The sequence below is a fragment of the Myotis yumanensis genome, unplaced genomic scaffold (genome assembly GCF_028538775.1).
Source record: "Myotis yumanensis isolate MYYU_CA2020_CCGP unplaced genomic scaffold, mMyoYum1.0.hap1 SCAF_13, whole genome shotgun sequence".
Taxonomy (NCBI): Eukaryota; Metazoa; Chordata; class Mammalia; order Chiroptera; family Vespertilionidae; genus Myotis; species Myotis yumanensis.
Window position 1 is genome coordinate 22,923,333 of NW_027223764.1, and position 18,131 is coordinate 22,941,463.

Sequence of the window (18,131 nt, forward strand, 5' to 3'; positions counted from 1 at the left end):
GGATTACTTCCAAGTTGTATCTGCAGCCTCGATCTCCTAGTACACTAGCTCCAGGCTCCTACCTCCTACTGTCTACAAGAAACCCACTTAAATAAAGGTCTTACTTTATTCTCACCTTAAAACCAGCATGTCCCAAATTGAATTATTTCCTCACAAAATGATGATAATAACAGTAGCAATAATAGAAATAACAATTAATGCTCACTGAGCACCTACACTGTGCTAGGCACTATCCTGAGCTAAAAATTCATGAACTTACTTAACCTTTACAACAACTCATGAGGAAACTACTCTTAGCCCCTTTTATAGTTAGGGAAATAAGCTCAGAGAAATAAAGTGATTTGGTCAAATCCCAGTGCTAATACCTAACAAGGTCAGGATTTGAACCCTGAGTAAAATAACATGCTCTTGTATGAATCAAAGCATGTGCTCTTAACCACATTGGTTGGTCTTTGCGACTGCCCAGATGCTGCTACAGGTGCCCCATGTATTCCAAATGTCCTGCCTGGAAAGTCTGAAGAACATCTTTAACGTTCTTTATTATTCAGCCTTCCTATCCAATTGGTCACTGCACTACTACTGACATTATTTTTCTAAACTATTGGGGGCCCTTTTATTCTCACCAGCTTCCTACATCAGGTCCCTTGTCATCTTCTACTCTCTCCTGGTGGGTCTTCCTGAATGTATCACACATGATCCTGCCCAGAATATGTTTGATCAAGCTGGCTCCCTCACTTGAAAAGTCCTCCCTGCCGTCCTCCTCTTTGCTTTTCATTCATTTGACTGAACTTGGACTGTCCAGCCCTCACTGACCTGAAGCTCTCATTCTAGCGGGGAGGAGAGGAGAAAGGCTGGAACATATGTCAGCTGTCAGATAATTTAAACATTTCACATGTGCACTTTGTATTCCTTAATAATTTTTGTCTCCAGTCATTTCAAGAGAGTGTGTTCTGCAAATTAGAGAAAGAGCAGGGAAAGAAAGTTGCAGGTCAAAAGCTTTGACAAATCCTGGTGAATTGGAAGTGCCCTTACTGCTGGACTTCTCGAGGCTTCGCTATGCCAATGTGCACTGGAAATATCATCACACAAAAGGAAAAGGGCTGCAAAGGTGTTTTGGAAAGGTACTGAACCATCCATCTTTTTCCCCTTTCTCCTCTAAAGTAGGTTGAAAAACCAGGGTTCTACAGCATGACTTTTTAGAAAAGTGGCTCTCAGAGTGTCTATCCAAATGCTAGGCATGCAGCAGGAGTGAGAGGCAGAGGTGATTAATCAAGGGAGAGGAGCCCTGACTTGGAGTCAACAGGACAGACTGAAGCCCAGATCCCAAGTCAGAGTGGCCCTATAAGGATCAAATGAGATAATGCATGTGAAGAGCGCTGCATAAATATAAATCACGGTATAAATGTGCACACCATTTGATTAAAGGTTTTAATTTAAATGTGTCTTAAAAATTTCCCTAAGATTGACTGTTGATTTCTTCATCTAAGAATTAAGATATCATGTTTTATATATAACTAGAGAGCTTCTTACAAAGTATGAAGGATTATAAATATACAGATTTTTATATTCTCTACTTCTAGGAAGTATTTGTGGCACTTACTTATTTGACTGATCCAGATAAAGAACTGCCACAAATATATGATGATATTACTTCTCATTGAAGAGAGTATTTTACAAATTACAAAAATGACTCATAACAATAAGATGACAACTTGGACAGGATTTGGGGTACTGAGGGCATCAGGTGGCTGTGGGTTCTCAGGGTAGGGGGAGAGGGTGAGAGGCTGGAAGATGTGGTGCTGGCTGAAAATGCCAACACGCTCCTCGGCTGCATTTTCTATCCAGGGCCAGTGCTGTGTGTTTTCTGCCCTAATGACTTATTCACAATTTTAGAGTCTGTATAATTTTTAAAGTGGGAGGTGTCATGATAAAGGAATGAAACTTATGTTTGTGTGAGGCTTATGAAATCTGAAGCGTGAGATTAAGGTCTCACCTTATAAATCCATATGGCTCAGGCCCACATGCCAGGACTTGGGGGACCTAGACTTCATCTTCTCCAGAATCTGCCCTGCTTTGACCTAGAACTGAATCCTTCTTTCCTTCCCTGCTCCATCTCCGACTCTTGAGCATTTGCGGCTACACTGCTTCAGGAGCCTGAGGCATTAAAGCCCTTCCTCCCCCCATCTTCTCCCCTATTATGACAGACCCACCTACTTCCCCTATAGCAGGGTTGGGCAAACCCTGGCACATGTGCCAAACATGGCATGCAAAATGCTGGCACGTGAAACCCTCTCTTATAATCTTCCATTTACAATTTTTTTCTTAATATCGACTTTTTTATTTTTCAGATAAATTCAGTGTAGGTGCATCTTAGATAAATAAATAATTTTACATAAAAAGTTATCTTAAAGACCATAGACATGGATTGATGAGAGAGGGGAAGAGCAATTTCTATGCCTCTGCCTTAACTCTCCCTGCCTTCCTAGAACTGAGCAGTGTTTTGGTTTCAGTCACATATGCTTGTGAATCTTTGTTCTCAGTGATGAATTTTGTTAAGTCTCGTAATAGGAGTAGTGACGGATGAAAGTAGTAGCTTGTGCATATCTCTGAAGGTCACGAAATATAAACCTGATGTAAAATTTCTGTCATCAGTGATGCAGCAGCAAAAGTCCCACTGATAATATCAAATGGAGTCATAAAGTTTTCTGTCAGACTATCAGTGTACATGTATACATTAAAAAATGTTTTTTTTCATCATCATATACTGTGTTTTTGTCGCTTGAATGAATTTTATTATTTCTTCAAGGTTCTTCACATACGTACACCTTAAGAGATATCAAGTAGGCGTAACATGTTCTCAAAAAATTAGGGTTGGCATGCAGAAGAATTTTGAGTCAGAGATTTTGATAGTTTTGGCATGCACTCACAAAAAGGTTGCCCACCCCTGCCCTATAGGTACTTAGTACTCACGTATATTTGTGAAATGCTGCATTCTGAGAGTGTTTCAATGTACATTAGCATAATAAATGACTTGAGAAGTTCTGCAATGAAAACAAACCTTAGCTATCATTGCTTACCCAGCATACCACATGTATGTTAGACCATGGGGCACTATTTTGCCACAGAATGCACACTGAACTCCCACACAACTTACTGTGGGAGATACTGCTCTGGTCTTACTTGGTTACCCCCTAAATCCCTCAAACAAAGCATTTTATACCGCCATTTCTTTATTCATGACATTTCCTCCCATGGTATAATTGTTTATTGTGCAAGTAGATGCATAATACTTTATGTACAGCAATATAACAATGAGTTTGGGGTTTGGGGGTCACAAAAGCCTGAATTTCATCTTGGTTTGGACACTTTTTAGCTGTGATATGGGGCAAACTATGTAGCTTTTCTGAATTTCAATTTTCTTATTTATAAGATAAAGCAACGATTCCCATCTCTCAGGGTTTTGTACAAGTTAAATATGATTAGGTATTTATATAGGTGTTTGGCATAGTACCCAGCACAAGGCACAGAATTAACAGTATCTACATTATTAATTTCTCCATCATGATCATCATCCAAATCAGTGGTTCTCAACCTTCTGGCCCTTTAAATACAGTTCCTCATGTTGTGAGCCAACCATAAAATTATTTTCGTTGCTACTTCACAACTGTAATGTTGCTACTGTTATGAATCGAAATGTAAATATCTGATATCCAGGATGGCCTTAGGCGACCCCTGTGAAAGGGTCGTTCGACTGCCAAAGGGGTCGTGACCCACAGGTTGAGAACCGCTGATCTAAATAAATGGAAGAAAAATTAGACATTCTCAAGTAGCTAATTGTCAGATTAACCAAATTTTTTCTTTTGAGTGGATAATTTGACTTGCATATTGAGAATGTGTCTTGTTTTTAGGAAGTTATTTCAGAGTATGAAAAGGTATATTTAGAGTCATATGAGAAAGATATGTTAGATGACTGTGGAGTTAAGGAAAATCATATATTGCTTAAAAACACTTAACAAAGAGGGGATTGATGGTTCAAGATCAACCCAAGGAGCAGTTGCTGGTGATGTGGCATAAGGCGTTCCATTAGTTCCTATTTGGCTTGATATTTTTTCCCAACAATTTGAATAAATGTATATGAGGCACACTTACGAAACCTGAATATAAAAAAATCAGGAGTGGTAGCTACTTCAACTCATAACTGAATTAAGATTCAAAATTATTTTGACAGGCTTGAATGTCCGGAAAGATCAAATTTAGTAAATTCACATGTAAAATATTACGTTCATATGATAAAACAACAAAGTAAACCATGTAGAGAAAAGATGAGCCCGACAGCCTTTTGTTTAGAGGATTCAGTTGACCTTTAACTGGGCTAATAATTAGACACTGCTAATAGAAAAAAAACAACAACAATAAAGTTAGGCATTAAGACCAGGAGAATTACCCAGTTGTAAGAAGGAAGTATATCCAAACAGATTAGGCAGCCTCATTTTTAAGAAGGATATTGAAAAACGATATAAGTTTTGATAAGATGGGGACCATCTAGCCTCAAAAGAACCAGACCAAAGGAACACACAATTTCTGTTATTTCTTGGGAGCTCTATCAACATAATAGGCTCATTGCAATGGAGTGAACTTTGTCTTTGAAATTCTTTATGAAAAGCTGGGTAAGAATGTGCAAGGACGAGATCCCTTCATTTGGCGGATGATAGGAATTCAAGCTCTACAAATACCCTGGACACCTGTGTTGGGCACACCGTGACAAGGCAGGGTTCTTGGGAAAAGACAGTAGTGCTGGGAGAAACAGAAGGCAGCAGGAAAGAGGAAGACAAAATCTGAGATGGATTGACTCCATAAAAGAAGCCATGGGCATCCGTCTACAGGAGCTGAGCAGGGCTCTTGAGGACAGGACACTGTGGGCATCACTCTTTCACAGGGTCACCAGGACTTGGAGTGACTCAACAGCACGATACATGCAGGACTTCATAACATGACCTCTGAAACCTCATCAGTGACAAAGTTCATAATTGTGTCTGGCAAAACCCTTTGCAACCTCCAAGGCTCCGAAGCCTTTCGTCACCCCCCAGGGCAATGTGCCTCTGTGGTCTCTCTCTGCCCTCTCAGGGCACATACACCATTTGTCTCTCATTTGGCATGGATCACACTAGTTACCATTTATTGACTACCTATCCTGTGCTAGGTGATGTTATATATTATCTTGATTAAATGACCCAATAACCACGTGAAATTGATAAAATTATCCAACTTTAAGGTGAGAGATATGAAGCTGAAATCAGTTTATATCACTTACTTGCCCAGAGTCCTATCGTGAGTAGGTGGCAAAAAATGGACTCAAATCCAGACTTAGCCACAGAATCATACTCTGTCCACTAACCCATGGCACTTCCCTAACAATGATTTCTCACCTGACAATTAGTGCTCTGCATTGCCTTTTCTGTGTGTATTTATTCAATATTTTATGTCTCATATGCCTTGAACTAGATGATAAATTCCTAGATCAAAGGGCCATATCTTGCTTTTCTTTGTATTTCTAACAGAGTCTATTTCAGTAAACAATTGTTAACACCAACTATCATTACCCACTCATTAAGTACTTATTTATTGAGCAACTACTATATAAAGCTGGCACTTTGCAAAGAACCAGACATAGAGCAATGAACAAGTGAAACAAGTTTCTAAAGAAAAAGCAAACAAGTACACAGACACAGGTAAATGTAAAAAGTGAACAAGTCGCCCTGGCTGGTGTGGCTCAGTGGATAGAGCATTGGCGCATGGACTGGAGGGTCTCGGGTTCGATTCCGATCAGGGGCACATGCCCCGGTTGCGGGCTCGACCCCTGGTGAGGGGCGTGCAGGAGGCAGCCGATCAATGATTCTCTCTCATCACTGATGTTTCTCTCTCTCTCATCCTCTCCATTCCTCTCTGTAATCAATAAAAATATATTTTAAAAAAAGTGAACAAGTCAATAGCTTCTCTGACTTTTGACCTGAGATATGATCAGTAAAAGACAGCAGCTGTGGTATGAGCAGAGGAAGAAGGTCTTAGGCAAAGGAAACAGCAAGTACAAAGTCCAAACGGGGAAAGCTAGCTCTGTGTTTTCAGGAACAGAACGTAGGTCCCTGTGGCTAGCAAGGAGCAAGGGAGGCATGGGTGGTATAAAGTTAGGTTGGAGAAGTGGACAGGGGCCAAACCCTGCACGATCTTGGCCTTTTAGATTTTATTCTAAATGCAAAGAGAGGCCACTGGGGGATTTTTAGCAGGGAAAGTGACCTCACATGCTTTCCGTTATAAAAGATCACTCTGGCTGCTGGGTGGAGAATGGATTATAGGGTATACAAGCATGAAAGCAGTACTGGAGATGAGTGCAACAGTGCTGCCTCCAAGGTGGTGGCAGGTGCAATGCTAAGGAGTGATCTCATTCAGAATGTATTCAGTCAGTAAAGCAAATGAGACTTGCTGATGGTTTGGATGTTGAGTGTTAGACAAAGAGAGTACATCAAGGATGACTCCTAGGTTGTTAGTTAGCCTGAGCACGTGGGTAGATGCTGAGATGGGGAAGATGGTGTGGGATAAGTGGAGAAGACACTGGGTAGTATATGAATGGGGGAGGGAAAAGTTAATAATTCTATTTGGGCCATATTTAAGATGCCTTTTAGATATCAGAATGTAAGCCTCATTGTAGAATGAGGGCAGGGGCTGGGTGCTGTAGCCCTAGTGCACAAAATAATATCTACTTTATAAGACGGTACTCAATAAAACCTTGTTGAATGAAAAAAGCCAAGGAGAGGTATTGAGAAGGCAACTGGATTTATGCATGTTTAAATCTCTTCAGTGAATGTAAATTCTTGGCAAAGCATAAATACTTTCCTGCTCGGCTCCTACATGTACATAAAGATCTCTAAGAGTGGTTTTTAAAAGAGCAGAATTAAACATCCAAATAGGGTCAGTTATTGTACTGCTGGAGAGAGGCTCAAAATCCCAGTCTCTGACTAAGGCCTACCTGGTCTTTCCTACAGTGTTCAGTGTCATTTATGACATGTCTGATGGCAAAGAATGACCTTGAGGAGTGCTGGACTGCTTCTCGGAGTCATTTTACTATTAATAATAATACTTCTCGCCTCTGTCAAAATTCTTATTTGTCTGTTTTCCGATTTCCATCGGATTTATTCTTATTTCTTTCAGTCCCAAGATTGAAGTGCTAACTCGACCCTGCTTTAAACAAAATAAAACAGGCCGCCAATAGGTCAATGGCTTTGGCAGTTCTTTTTCTGGGTTGGTTAAATCCTAGACACATGATGTGAGCTTCAAGAAGGCCAAGAGAATAAAAATATCCTGTCATAGTAACAAAATAGTTTGAATATTTAAGGTTTCAAAACCAAGTCTTCTACTGAAGCACAAGGATCAAATTATTTTTTTGTTAATCCTCACCCAAGGATATTTTCCATTGATTTTTAGAGAGAATGGAAGGGAGGGGGAGGGACAGAGAGAGAGAGAAACATCAATGTGAGAAAAATACATTGATTGGCTGTCTCCCCCATGTGCTTTTTATGTGACCTTGACCTGAATCTAACCTGGAACCTTTCAGTCTGCAAGCTGATGCTCTATCCACTGAACCAAACTGGGTAGGGCCCAAATTATTTTTTTAACAAATACAGAATTATCTGTAGATAACTGAGAACTGTCCAAGGTAAATTTAAATAAATGTGGTGCCTTGCTTGCTTGCTTTCTCTTCCCCTTTCTTTACTTCCTTCTTTTTTTTCTGAACATGATGTGTTGTCAACTGTCTCCAGGACACATGAGCCCCAACGAATGACCTTGCTCTTAGAGCACTACCCTGCACAACTCAGTCTCTGTGGTTTAACTGCTTACTGTGTTTTTTAGCCCAGAAATTTCTGGACCAAGATCTCTGTTAAGCTGGGAATGTGCAAGGAAATGCTCTGGGGAATGAATACACTGTCTGCTCTCAGAGGTGTGCCTCCGGGGAGACGTTCTTTCCCAAGAAGAAATCTGGTTTTCCAAAGTGAGCTGAAATTTCCCTTGCCCGGAGGGAGCTTTATTAACCATTTGTCCCATGAGCGTTCAGGTATGAGGAAGAAAGTTTGCATAGCAGCCCTGAAGAGATAATTTTTTTTGGCCATCTGCTTAAAAGGGGGAGAAAAGCCTTGGAAGAAAACTTTTCTAACATGGTTGAATGTAGAAATTTAAAACAAGATTTTTTTCCCTAAAATATTTCAAGAGAAGAAACATGTTTGGACATGAGGACACTAACCCTCCCCCACATTATCATTTGCCATACTTTTTCCTTATTGTGCTGAAATGGTCTTCCCTTGGCTATGACCAGACAGATATTTGGATGCTGGAATGTGCCAAAATGATGATTATCACCTACTAGAGGCCTGGTGCATGATATTCATGCACGGGGGCGGGGGGGTCCCTCAGCCCAACCTGCATCCTCTCCAATCTGGGACCCCTCGGGGGATGTCTGACTGCCAGTTTAGGCCTGATCCCTGCGGGATCCCTCTCGAAGTCTGGGACTGCTGGTTCCTAACCGCTCACCTGCCTGCCTGCCTGATTGCCCCTAACTGCCCTCCCTGCTGGCCTGATCGCCCCTAACCGCCTCTGCCTTGGCCCCCGCCACCATGGCTTTGTCCGGAAGGAAGGCAAGACGACCAGAAGATGTCTGGTCAACCCAGTCTAATTAGCATACTACCCTTTTATTAGTTTAGATGATTTTGGCTGAGAGGACCCAGACTCAACCAGCCCTCTTCTGGGCAGATGGTTTATTTATTCATACAATTCTTTCCCAAGGAGTGAAGCTGCACCTTGGAGTTCTTTATAGAGGGGGTGGCCTCTAAACTGTTGAACTGACATTTGGTGAAAATGAGCAGATGGAAGGAACAAGCCACAACTGAGTGTCACTTTGGGCTGCCCACCTTTGTGTGGCTAGAGAAGCAGGTTGATGATTGCTTAGGTTGACCAAATGGAAGAGGTTGAGAGATCATGGGGCAGAGCGGTGAGGGGCAGAGTCAACAAGCCAGGTGGAATTCCTCTGAGTTTTCTGGGTTCTCATAATTTGGCTCCATCTTGGGCTCAAGACCTGCCACTGGACTAACTAGTCTGAAAGAGGGGCCCAGACAAATGGTCTTGCTAAGAACTACCCAACAAGCAAAACCTGCTCTTGTAGGGCAAAGGAAAAAGTGGAACCGTTAATAGCCTCTTGAACCTGAAACCCAGTCCTTAGCCAGAGTAATCAATTATCTGTTACACAAAAGAGTGTCTGGCAGTAGTGTGGGCAGTGGAACAAAAAATTTGTTCTGTTGACAGACCAGCTGTAGATGCAGACCATGACGAGTTCCAACCACAAAGGTCATCAATGGATGAATAAGAGGACAGAAGCAGAGGCCATACTGTTTGAGAACTAGTGACTCAGGACTGTGATTCTGGAACATATCCGTCTCCCCCTTGTTCCACCACAGACCTTCACAAGAAAAAGATGGGAAGGGAAAGGGAGTAAAGATGATCTTTAATCTCTATCTGCCTCTCATCTCTTCTCAATCACATGTGCTAAAGTATGCAATCTCTTTGGTGAAATTATATACAACAACAACAACAAAATCTCTTTGTCTCCTTTAGAAAAGAGAAATGGCTCTTCAATTTATTATAAGAGGAGTTAAAAATCAGTAAGATCAAAAGGTATGTGGGCTGGAGAGAGGAAGAAACAGGGGGAGGAGAGAAGGACAATATGACTTGAGTGTCAAAGCAAGAGTCTTCGTGGGAAGGGAGGCTTTTCAACCTGAAAGGAGAAAGAGAACTCTGGCTTTTTGGAGTTTTAGATCAAGACTATAACCACAGAGATATGTCCAGATCAAAAGGGTTCAGGAAGACCTGCCTCCCAACCAAGCAAAGCAGAACTGAGCCCACCCCCAGCACAAATCTTGACTACCACCGCTTGAGGGCTGACCCCTTGAGCGTGCTTCAGTGTACTTGCAAGGAGAAAAAGATGATCTTTTCAGAAGTTACTCTGGTGTGCAGTCTCGACATTGGGTGGGAGAAGGGGGATGGGGACAAACAATGCTTCCAAGCCACGATCTAAACTGATTTTAAATGACTTATCTTCTGGGCTTCCTTAATGTAAGCCAAACCCTTTCAGTTATTTCATGACTGTACTTTCAATTGCATTGTACTTTTAACCTTATTTTCCTAAGAATAAACTTTATGCAACATTGCCCGAAAGGCACAGGGATTTTCTTCTCTTTCTCCACACCACAGTTAAGTCATCATGTAAGTATTTGTTAAAATTCAGGAAACTTGTAGCTCTTGATCATGTTCTACTGACAGTCTGGAGCAAGCTGACTCCCTAGACCATGAGTCTTGCTCATGACAAGAACTGGTTGTCTTCTTGTCCGGAATGTTCTCCCTTCCCCAATGTTCCCCCTCTGTCCTGGCTATCCCTTGAGGCCCAGCCCCACACTCCAGAGCTGAGCAGCAAGAGCTCTGATCTCCCACCCAGACACTTCAGCTCCCACCATCTGTGCCACTAACACTGCATGTACTTTCTGCCTTTTTTGGTAGTGGTTTGTGCCCGTGCCTGACTACAGTTTAAGACTGGTAGCTTCTGGCAGCTGCAGACTATTACTCACTTTCCTTAGTGCTTATCCACCATGGTGCCCTGCTTCTGAGAAGTGCAGACGGTATGTTAACTGAGTGCACTGGCCTCTCCCCTAAGTGACAGACACCTCTGCAATGAAGCTAATATTCTCTCTCTTGTCTTTCAAATTCTCCAGTGTTCCAAGAAATACATCTCTTCCTTCCCTGAAGAAAGTACAGTTATTTTGTGTATCCAGTTTTGTGTGGAGAAATACTTCTAAACTATGCAAATATCTTGTTTCTTATCACAGTTTTGCACCAAAATTTTAGAATTCATCAATGGTTCTTGCCTATAATAATTTATTACTGGGGTTTCCTAATGATGATTTCCTATTTCCCTCATTCCTTTTACACTTATTAATTGAAATTCTTTTAAAAATAAGAGCTGTACCTTACCCCCTCCCATTGATATATTTATTAAATTATTCATATCAGTATGATCTCATAAATATTTATTTTATTCTATAGATCATAACCCAATACTATGATTACTTATTTTGTTGTTTAAGCTTCACTTTCTTTATCTGTGAGTTAGGGACAATGACAACCGCCTTACAAAACTGTCCTTAGGATTAAATGGGATTTAAAAATGTGAAACTATCTAGTCCAGAGCACCTAGTAAATAAATGCTAGTTCCTTTCCTTCCTCTTCTTTACAGAAAGTAAAACCATGCTAATTTGGAGGCAAAACCATTCTAAATAGGTGAAAGTCTGAACTTCAGAATTCCCCTTTAATGTAATGCAGCTTTTCCACCCTAAGGTATATAAACAAGAATTTAGCTATCCCAGTTTGCCTAGCAGAGGTCATTTGGGATCTGCCTATAATGACTATATAAGATTGATTTTTAATCTGCATGCCCATAATTTGTATGAAAATAGATGCTTGAGAATACTTGAAAACAGACTGTTCTCTTAAGTAGATTAAGTGTTTTCCCAGAAATCTTGTTTATGTTCTGAAGTTGCTTAGCTAAACTATTTTCAGAGATAGTCCAAAGCGTGCCGCAACCCAGCTGTGGTTCCGATGATCACTAACTCTGAATTAATGATATCACTGATTCATCTTGGATTCCTAAGGTTATAGCAGTGAATGGAAGAAATTCAAGTTTTCTTTCTCCAAAATTAATTTAAAATTAGATTTTAAAAGTTGGGCAAATCACTTTTAAGTTCAGGTGGGATTTAAAACAATAACAACAACAAAGGATAAGGACAAGGTCCCACATTATATGAGAGTGACTAGATCTGGAAGTTTAAAATAATTCACAAAATACAGTAAAATCCCATATGAAATCACACAGTTTACTGGAACTTTCACTTCCCACCCAGCTTTATTGATAAAGAGAATCAAGATCGTCAGGAGATTTATTTTAAAAAACAGCGTTGGGGCAGTGTGATTTATAAGCTCTCATGCGGACACCCAGAGAGTCTGTTTTACTCAATGTGGGGTGGGGCCAGGAACCTGCATTTTTATCAGGCGCCACTCCACAATATGAGTCTTGATACAGGTGGGAGGCAGAATACCACAGCGGTTCAAAGCCCAGGCTCTGGGACCTGGCAGCGTGGGTTTGAATCTCACTATTGCCACCTACTACCTATATAACCTTGGGCAAATGATTTCATCTCCTTGTGCCTCAGTTTCCCCACTGGTAGTGTAGGGCTAATGACAGTATCTGCTTCCCAGGGTTGTGAGGAGCAAATCAATGGTATATGTAGCTGATTAGCAGGGCAGTGTTAGATGGAGATCAGCAATTCCCAAGGGTCATGGATCTCCCATTGAGGAACATACCTGGGCACAGAACTAACTGCTTGAGCTGAGCCCTTAACATGTCTACATCCACTGTGCCTCCCCATGGTCACTGACATTTACATCCATCATCTGGGTCATGATTGGCAGGCTATGGAGACTGTGAGGTGAGCTGCTATCATTACAAAGTGTTTAACTAACAAAGGTGGATTGATCCACTGTCAATCAGAGATATACAGGACTAGAATGGGAGTATAATTTTTGCATTTACTACTATAATTGTGGAGTTAAACCAACCACCAACAACGACAGAAATTGAAAGTTGTGTTTAATCTTCAAGGCAAAAGAAATAAAGTCTAAAAGACAGCAACTGTAGAACAGAAAACTTTGAGTGTGTGGTTATACTATGGAGGAAAAGTGTTCTTTAAGCCCAACAGCACAGCATCCCTGACCCTTGCCCTGCATGGAGACCTGCCTTTCCTCCTTCCTATCCCTTGTCCTTGCTCCAGGGTCACAGCATGTCAGCCAGTTGGACCTCCTCCTCCGAGTTGCCACTAGACCTGCCTCCCTCCCAAGTGTTCCCAGACTCTGGTCACAGCTTCCTCCTCAGAACTGGCTGGTAAGGTCTCAGAGGCCTTGGAGGGACTTTCTGGGGGCTGGGGATGTTGATGGGATCAGAGGACAGGAGGGGGTGACTCACTGTCCCTCAAGACCACGTTCCTCCCCACTTTCCTGACCCAGGTGTTGGTGTTTAGTGTCTGCTGAGGAGGCCTGACAGTGGATCCTGTGGCCAGAGATCATGCTGACCAAACTCAAAATCGAAACATCTAATATTGAAAGCACATGAAGAAACCAGGGGGAGAATATTTGAAAATGGGCACAGGGAGAATATTTTGGAAGGGAAGGGAGGAAAGTTGGGGATTGGTTTTCCAAAGGGAGAAGGCTTGTGGACTTGGTAATGATATGAGATGGAGATAGCATCACTTAGGCTTCGGTCAGTTAGAGTGAAGTGAGAGGGAGGATGACAATGTGTTGTTTATCTCAGTGCCTGGAAAGAAAGCAGTCATCGTGGAAGTGGCAAGACAGACAGGTAGATGAGATGTCAGTAGCAGACAAACCAAGAAGGAGAAATGCTTAAAAACCACTTACTAGCAATTCTTACAAAAACATCTGAAAGTGGCTCCTTACCTCATTAAATCTCATCACAAGATCTTCAAGGGCATTGTGCTCTCTGTTCTGGGAGTTAAGAATTGATGCTGAGATGGATGCTTTGAGGCAGGGCAGGGACCTCTGACATTCTGGAGTGCTCAAGTTCTGGGTCAAGAAGCAAAGATAGTCAACCGGCAAGACCCTTCGGTAGATATTCTGTTCCTGCTCCATCAGGATGCTGGCGACTTCCTCGGGGAACTGGATGAGGGGCTGCAGATCAATCAGCTCCTTGCTGATCCCAGCTGAACTTGAAGGGAGGGCACTGGAATTGGCCACAGAGGTGCCCGGTTGGCGTTCTGGAATAAAGCCACAGAGGTCATGGTCACACCAAGGTTGGTTTTCCTTACAACCGATATCTACTTGAGAGCCATTCATAGTCATGTAGGTTTCTTAAAGTTTCTGCAGTTCTATAGTATCTTTCTTGTTATAGAGACCTGATATCTGCCTTGCTGCTTTCCTTGTCCCCCTCCTTGGGGCTAGGGGTAGGAGTAGTTTCCCATTTTCAGAAGTAAAATTGATTTGGCACACCATTCCCTAACCAGTTCACTATCACACCTGCAGAATAGCAGGGAAAATGTACCATTTGATTCTTCATCCTGCAGTGCTAACCATCAGAGTGAAAAGAAATAAGGGTGGGTGTGGGCACAGCAACTGAAATGAAATGAAAGAAGGCTGTGGGGGAAGAGGCATGTACATGTATGTGCACATATGTGTAAACATGCAGGAGAACTGGGGACTCTGTACTCAAGGTTTCAAAAGTTCATGGTCTACTCTGCAAACATCTCACCCTCAAAACCCGGATTCCACCGAAATCCATTTGGGGATTTGCGGGGATGGACCACCTACCAAAGTAAGAAAGGGACAGGAAGAAAGGACACATATCTAAATAAATAAATCTTCCTTGCCCCACAACTGGTAGTAAGAAGATGGCATGGGAGAGGAAGTGTGTGTGTGGGGGGGCATTATATCAAAGTATTTAATGCATTTGTAGACTCAATATTATTCCCTTAGCACAAATTCACTTTATTTTGACCACTCCCGTCCCCTCCAATCTGTCTCTTAATTTCCTACCTATGTCATTTATTTATTCATCTACTTAACCAATCATCCATCAATTCATTCAAAAAACTGAAAATCTGAATCCTAGAACAGAATTTCCCAAAGTATGATCCGTTTTGTGGCCACTAAGTTGGGGAAGCGTCACATATTCTTGTCACAAATTCTATTCCTGGAAATAAATGGGGCACATGGGTACACCATTAGAGCTTCAAAGGGGTCTGCCAGTAAAGGAATCCATTTATATTGCTTAACCGAGTATTTCTCCAGAGCCATACTTTTATATGCTACTTACTGTGCCATTCTGTGTGACTAGTGCTGGCTGGAACCACTTCAGGAAATGCTGCCCTGAGGGCCAAACTGTTCTTGCTCTCCGCCAGTTCACATCTTTTCCTTCCTGGCAGTCCCTCCCTGGCCAGCCCTCCTTCACGCTTCTCATGGTGCTTCATGAGGGGACCATGTTTGGTTTTCCCAGAATCTTTCTTACATTCTTGATTTCTTAAACACCCTTACTGACCCTTTGACAGAATAAAACTCATCTGTCTTCTGATGACACTGTATTTGCTGGCACAGACTGACATCTGGCCTGGACACTAAACAACAGCAAAGCTAATGTAAAGGTGAAGGAATTAAGCAAAAACAAAAATTAACTTGTAGACACAAACAACAGTATGGTAATTACCAGAGGGAAAGAGGGGTGTGGGGAAGTAGAAGAGGTTAAAGGGGGGATACATGGTGATGGAAAAAGACTTGACTTGGGGTGGTGAACATACAATACAATATACAGATAATTGGTTATAGAATTGTACACCTGAAACCTATATAATTTTATTAACCAATGTAACCCAATAAATTCAATTAAAAAACACTTCTTCAACATCCAGACTTCAATATCCTTGATTCTTTTATCTCTATTGCAGGAAACTTTGGATCATCACTCCAAAGTGCTCTGTCTCCGTATTGCTGAGTTCTGAAGTCATCACCCCTGAACTGACCTCCATTTCCCTTCCACCTTTTCTACTAAACTTTCTCTGCCTCAGCCGACTTCCAGCTGCTTGGCCTTGGTCTGGGTTCATGGTCAGCGTTTTAACATGGCACCCACCAACTCCCAGGATTCCCTCACAGGTCACCTTGACTTTCCATCAAATGCACATCCCAAACCTCAATCCTGGGCAAACTCAGCCAACTATACTTGGCTTCTGGGAGGCAAAATGATGATAAATGTCAATGACAATCCCTTGGGATGGGACCCTTGCTGAACTGTGTTACCATACTGTAGCCAGGCCCTCGAGGCAGCTTCGAACGTGACATAAATTTATTTATTTTTCCCTAAATAACTCAACAAGGCCCACCTCAGTTTATGATAAAGTCTATTGAATTTGCCTCAGTGGTTATCTCCACCTCCAGTCCCTTTCTTTCCACTGACTCTCCTTTGCCCACACAAATGTTCCATTTCCCTTATTCTTAAAAAGAAACCAATAAACTTCCCTTGTCCCTTAAACTCCAAATCACCTCTAGCCTCCACTTTATTATGGACCTTCTCTAAAGGGTAATCTACATTCCTGATTCCTTCCTCTGTAAATATGGTGACCACATCTTCCGATTCAAAACTCAGGTCAGTCTGTTCAAAAGAAAAGGCTAGTGAGGATGCAGGAGAGAAAAAATAGACACCAGGTCTATCTTGGGGGTTCCTAGGTCTTTTTTTAAAAAAAATATTTTATTGTTTTTTTACAGAGAGGAAGGGAGAGGGATAGAGAGCCAGAAACATCAATGAGAGAGAAACATCAGCTGCCTCCTGCACACTCCCCACTGGGGATGTGCCCGCAACCAAGGTACATGCCCTCGACCAGAATCGAACCTGGGACCCTTGAGTCCGCAGGCTGACGCTCTATCCACTGAGCCAAACTGGTTAGGGCAGGAGTTCTTAGGTCTTAGATCACTGTGTTGACAGGGCATTTCTGCTGATAGTCTGGGCTCTGATGTTCCCCCTTCAACTCTCCTAAGCAGTCCACCTCTTTTGAAACATAGCTCAGGAAAAGTTCTTGGTGGTATTTGCTATCTAATTAAGTGAAGTGCTCCCTTTTGGAGGAATGCTTCCAGCAGTGACCTCAACAAATTGTGAGGAGAAAGTCTGAGCTACAGTGCTCTCCTCTGATGCAAGCCTAAACTAGTTTTACATACAGGGTGGGGCAAAAGTAGGTTTACAGTTGTTCATATGGAAAATAATATAATAATTAGTAAATAATGATACAAGAATAAACTGTTTTGTATACTCACAACTATAAACCTACTTTTGCCCTACCCAGTAAATTCCGATTAGAACTTCCTGTTTTCTCTTTTGTATGAAAACTAGAGTATCCAAAGTATCATTTCCTTTCTGATTCTAATAGGTGAATACAGAGTACAATGACTTAGTCTAACAATTTTTATCCATCTTTTGGAACAAGCTACCAAAAATTGACTGCATAAAAAAATGAAGACTACCAAATTTGGTTCACTGTAAGGTCATATTTGAAAATAATTAAAGATAAGGCAGGAACTCAAATCTATATAGCTTACATGTCCTCATTCTTCAACTTTCTGAAAAGTTTACAAAATGACTGGATTTCCTAAAAAATTGAGTCAGAATGTAGCCCGATGACAGAGGAAGTTTCTGGATACAAATAATTTATGTGCAAGAGAATTAGCCATATATAGGAAGTCTTCCCAGAATTAACCAGCTTGAAGACACGATTTCAAAGTACAGCATTCTGTGAAGGAAATGAAAATAACTCCCAAATTTTATGAAACCAATTATTTAATATGTAAGAGAAGAGATAATGTAATGAAATATGTAAGTAATGTAAGATAAGATGATATACTATTAACTGCACTATATCTTGAGATATGAATCACATGCTGCTACAATGAATAAAGAATCCAGTAATTGGTGGGGAATAGCAATAAATGAGACCTAAAAAACTGAATAAATGAAGAAAAAGAAGCCCGCTCAGTGGGACCCTAACAAATGTAGTGTCCCCATGTGTCTCAGTATAAGAATGACATCACTCAAAGGAAACAGAAATCTGATGTTTGAAACCTTGAAACATAATATAGACCTTTAGTGTAGGTTTCCTTAAAGCAGGATTACTCAGGAATTTTTTTATCATGACCACAAAGAAACATCCCAGAAATCTTCTTGGGATACAATTTTCTGCCCTCCAAGTTCCACACTTTAGCAGCTGTTAAAACAAACTAAAAAAGATATTAGCTTTGTGGTTATGACAGGCAGGAGTGGAGAGAAGAGGAATTGGAGGAAGGTGGTCAAAAGGTATACATTTCCAGTTATAAGATAAAAAGTACTAAGGATATAATGTACAACACAATGGCTATAGTTAACACTGCTGTATGGTACATATTAAAGTAGTTAACAGAGTAAATCCTCAGAGTTCTCATTACAAGGAAAATAATTTTTCTTT

The 18,131-nt window shown here is 41.3% G+C and overlaps 1 protein-coding gene across 4 annotated transcripts in view; it reads right to left on the reverse strand.

Moving 5' to 3' along the window:
• PLCE1 (phospholipase C epsilon 1) overlaps nt 1–18,131 on the reverse strand; it is a 294,253-nt gene that overhangs the window by 108,018 nt on the left and 168,104 nt on the right. For all 4 annotated transcript variants that reach the window (XM_070432674.1, XM_070432673.1, XM_070432671.1 and 1 more), the window contains exon 4: nt 13,597–13,913. In XM_070432674.1, the coding sequence (XP_070288775.1) occupies nt 13,597–13,913 (317 nt within the window). The remainder of the gene's footprint in view (nt 1–13,596; nt 13,914–18,131) is intronic.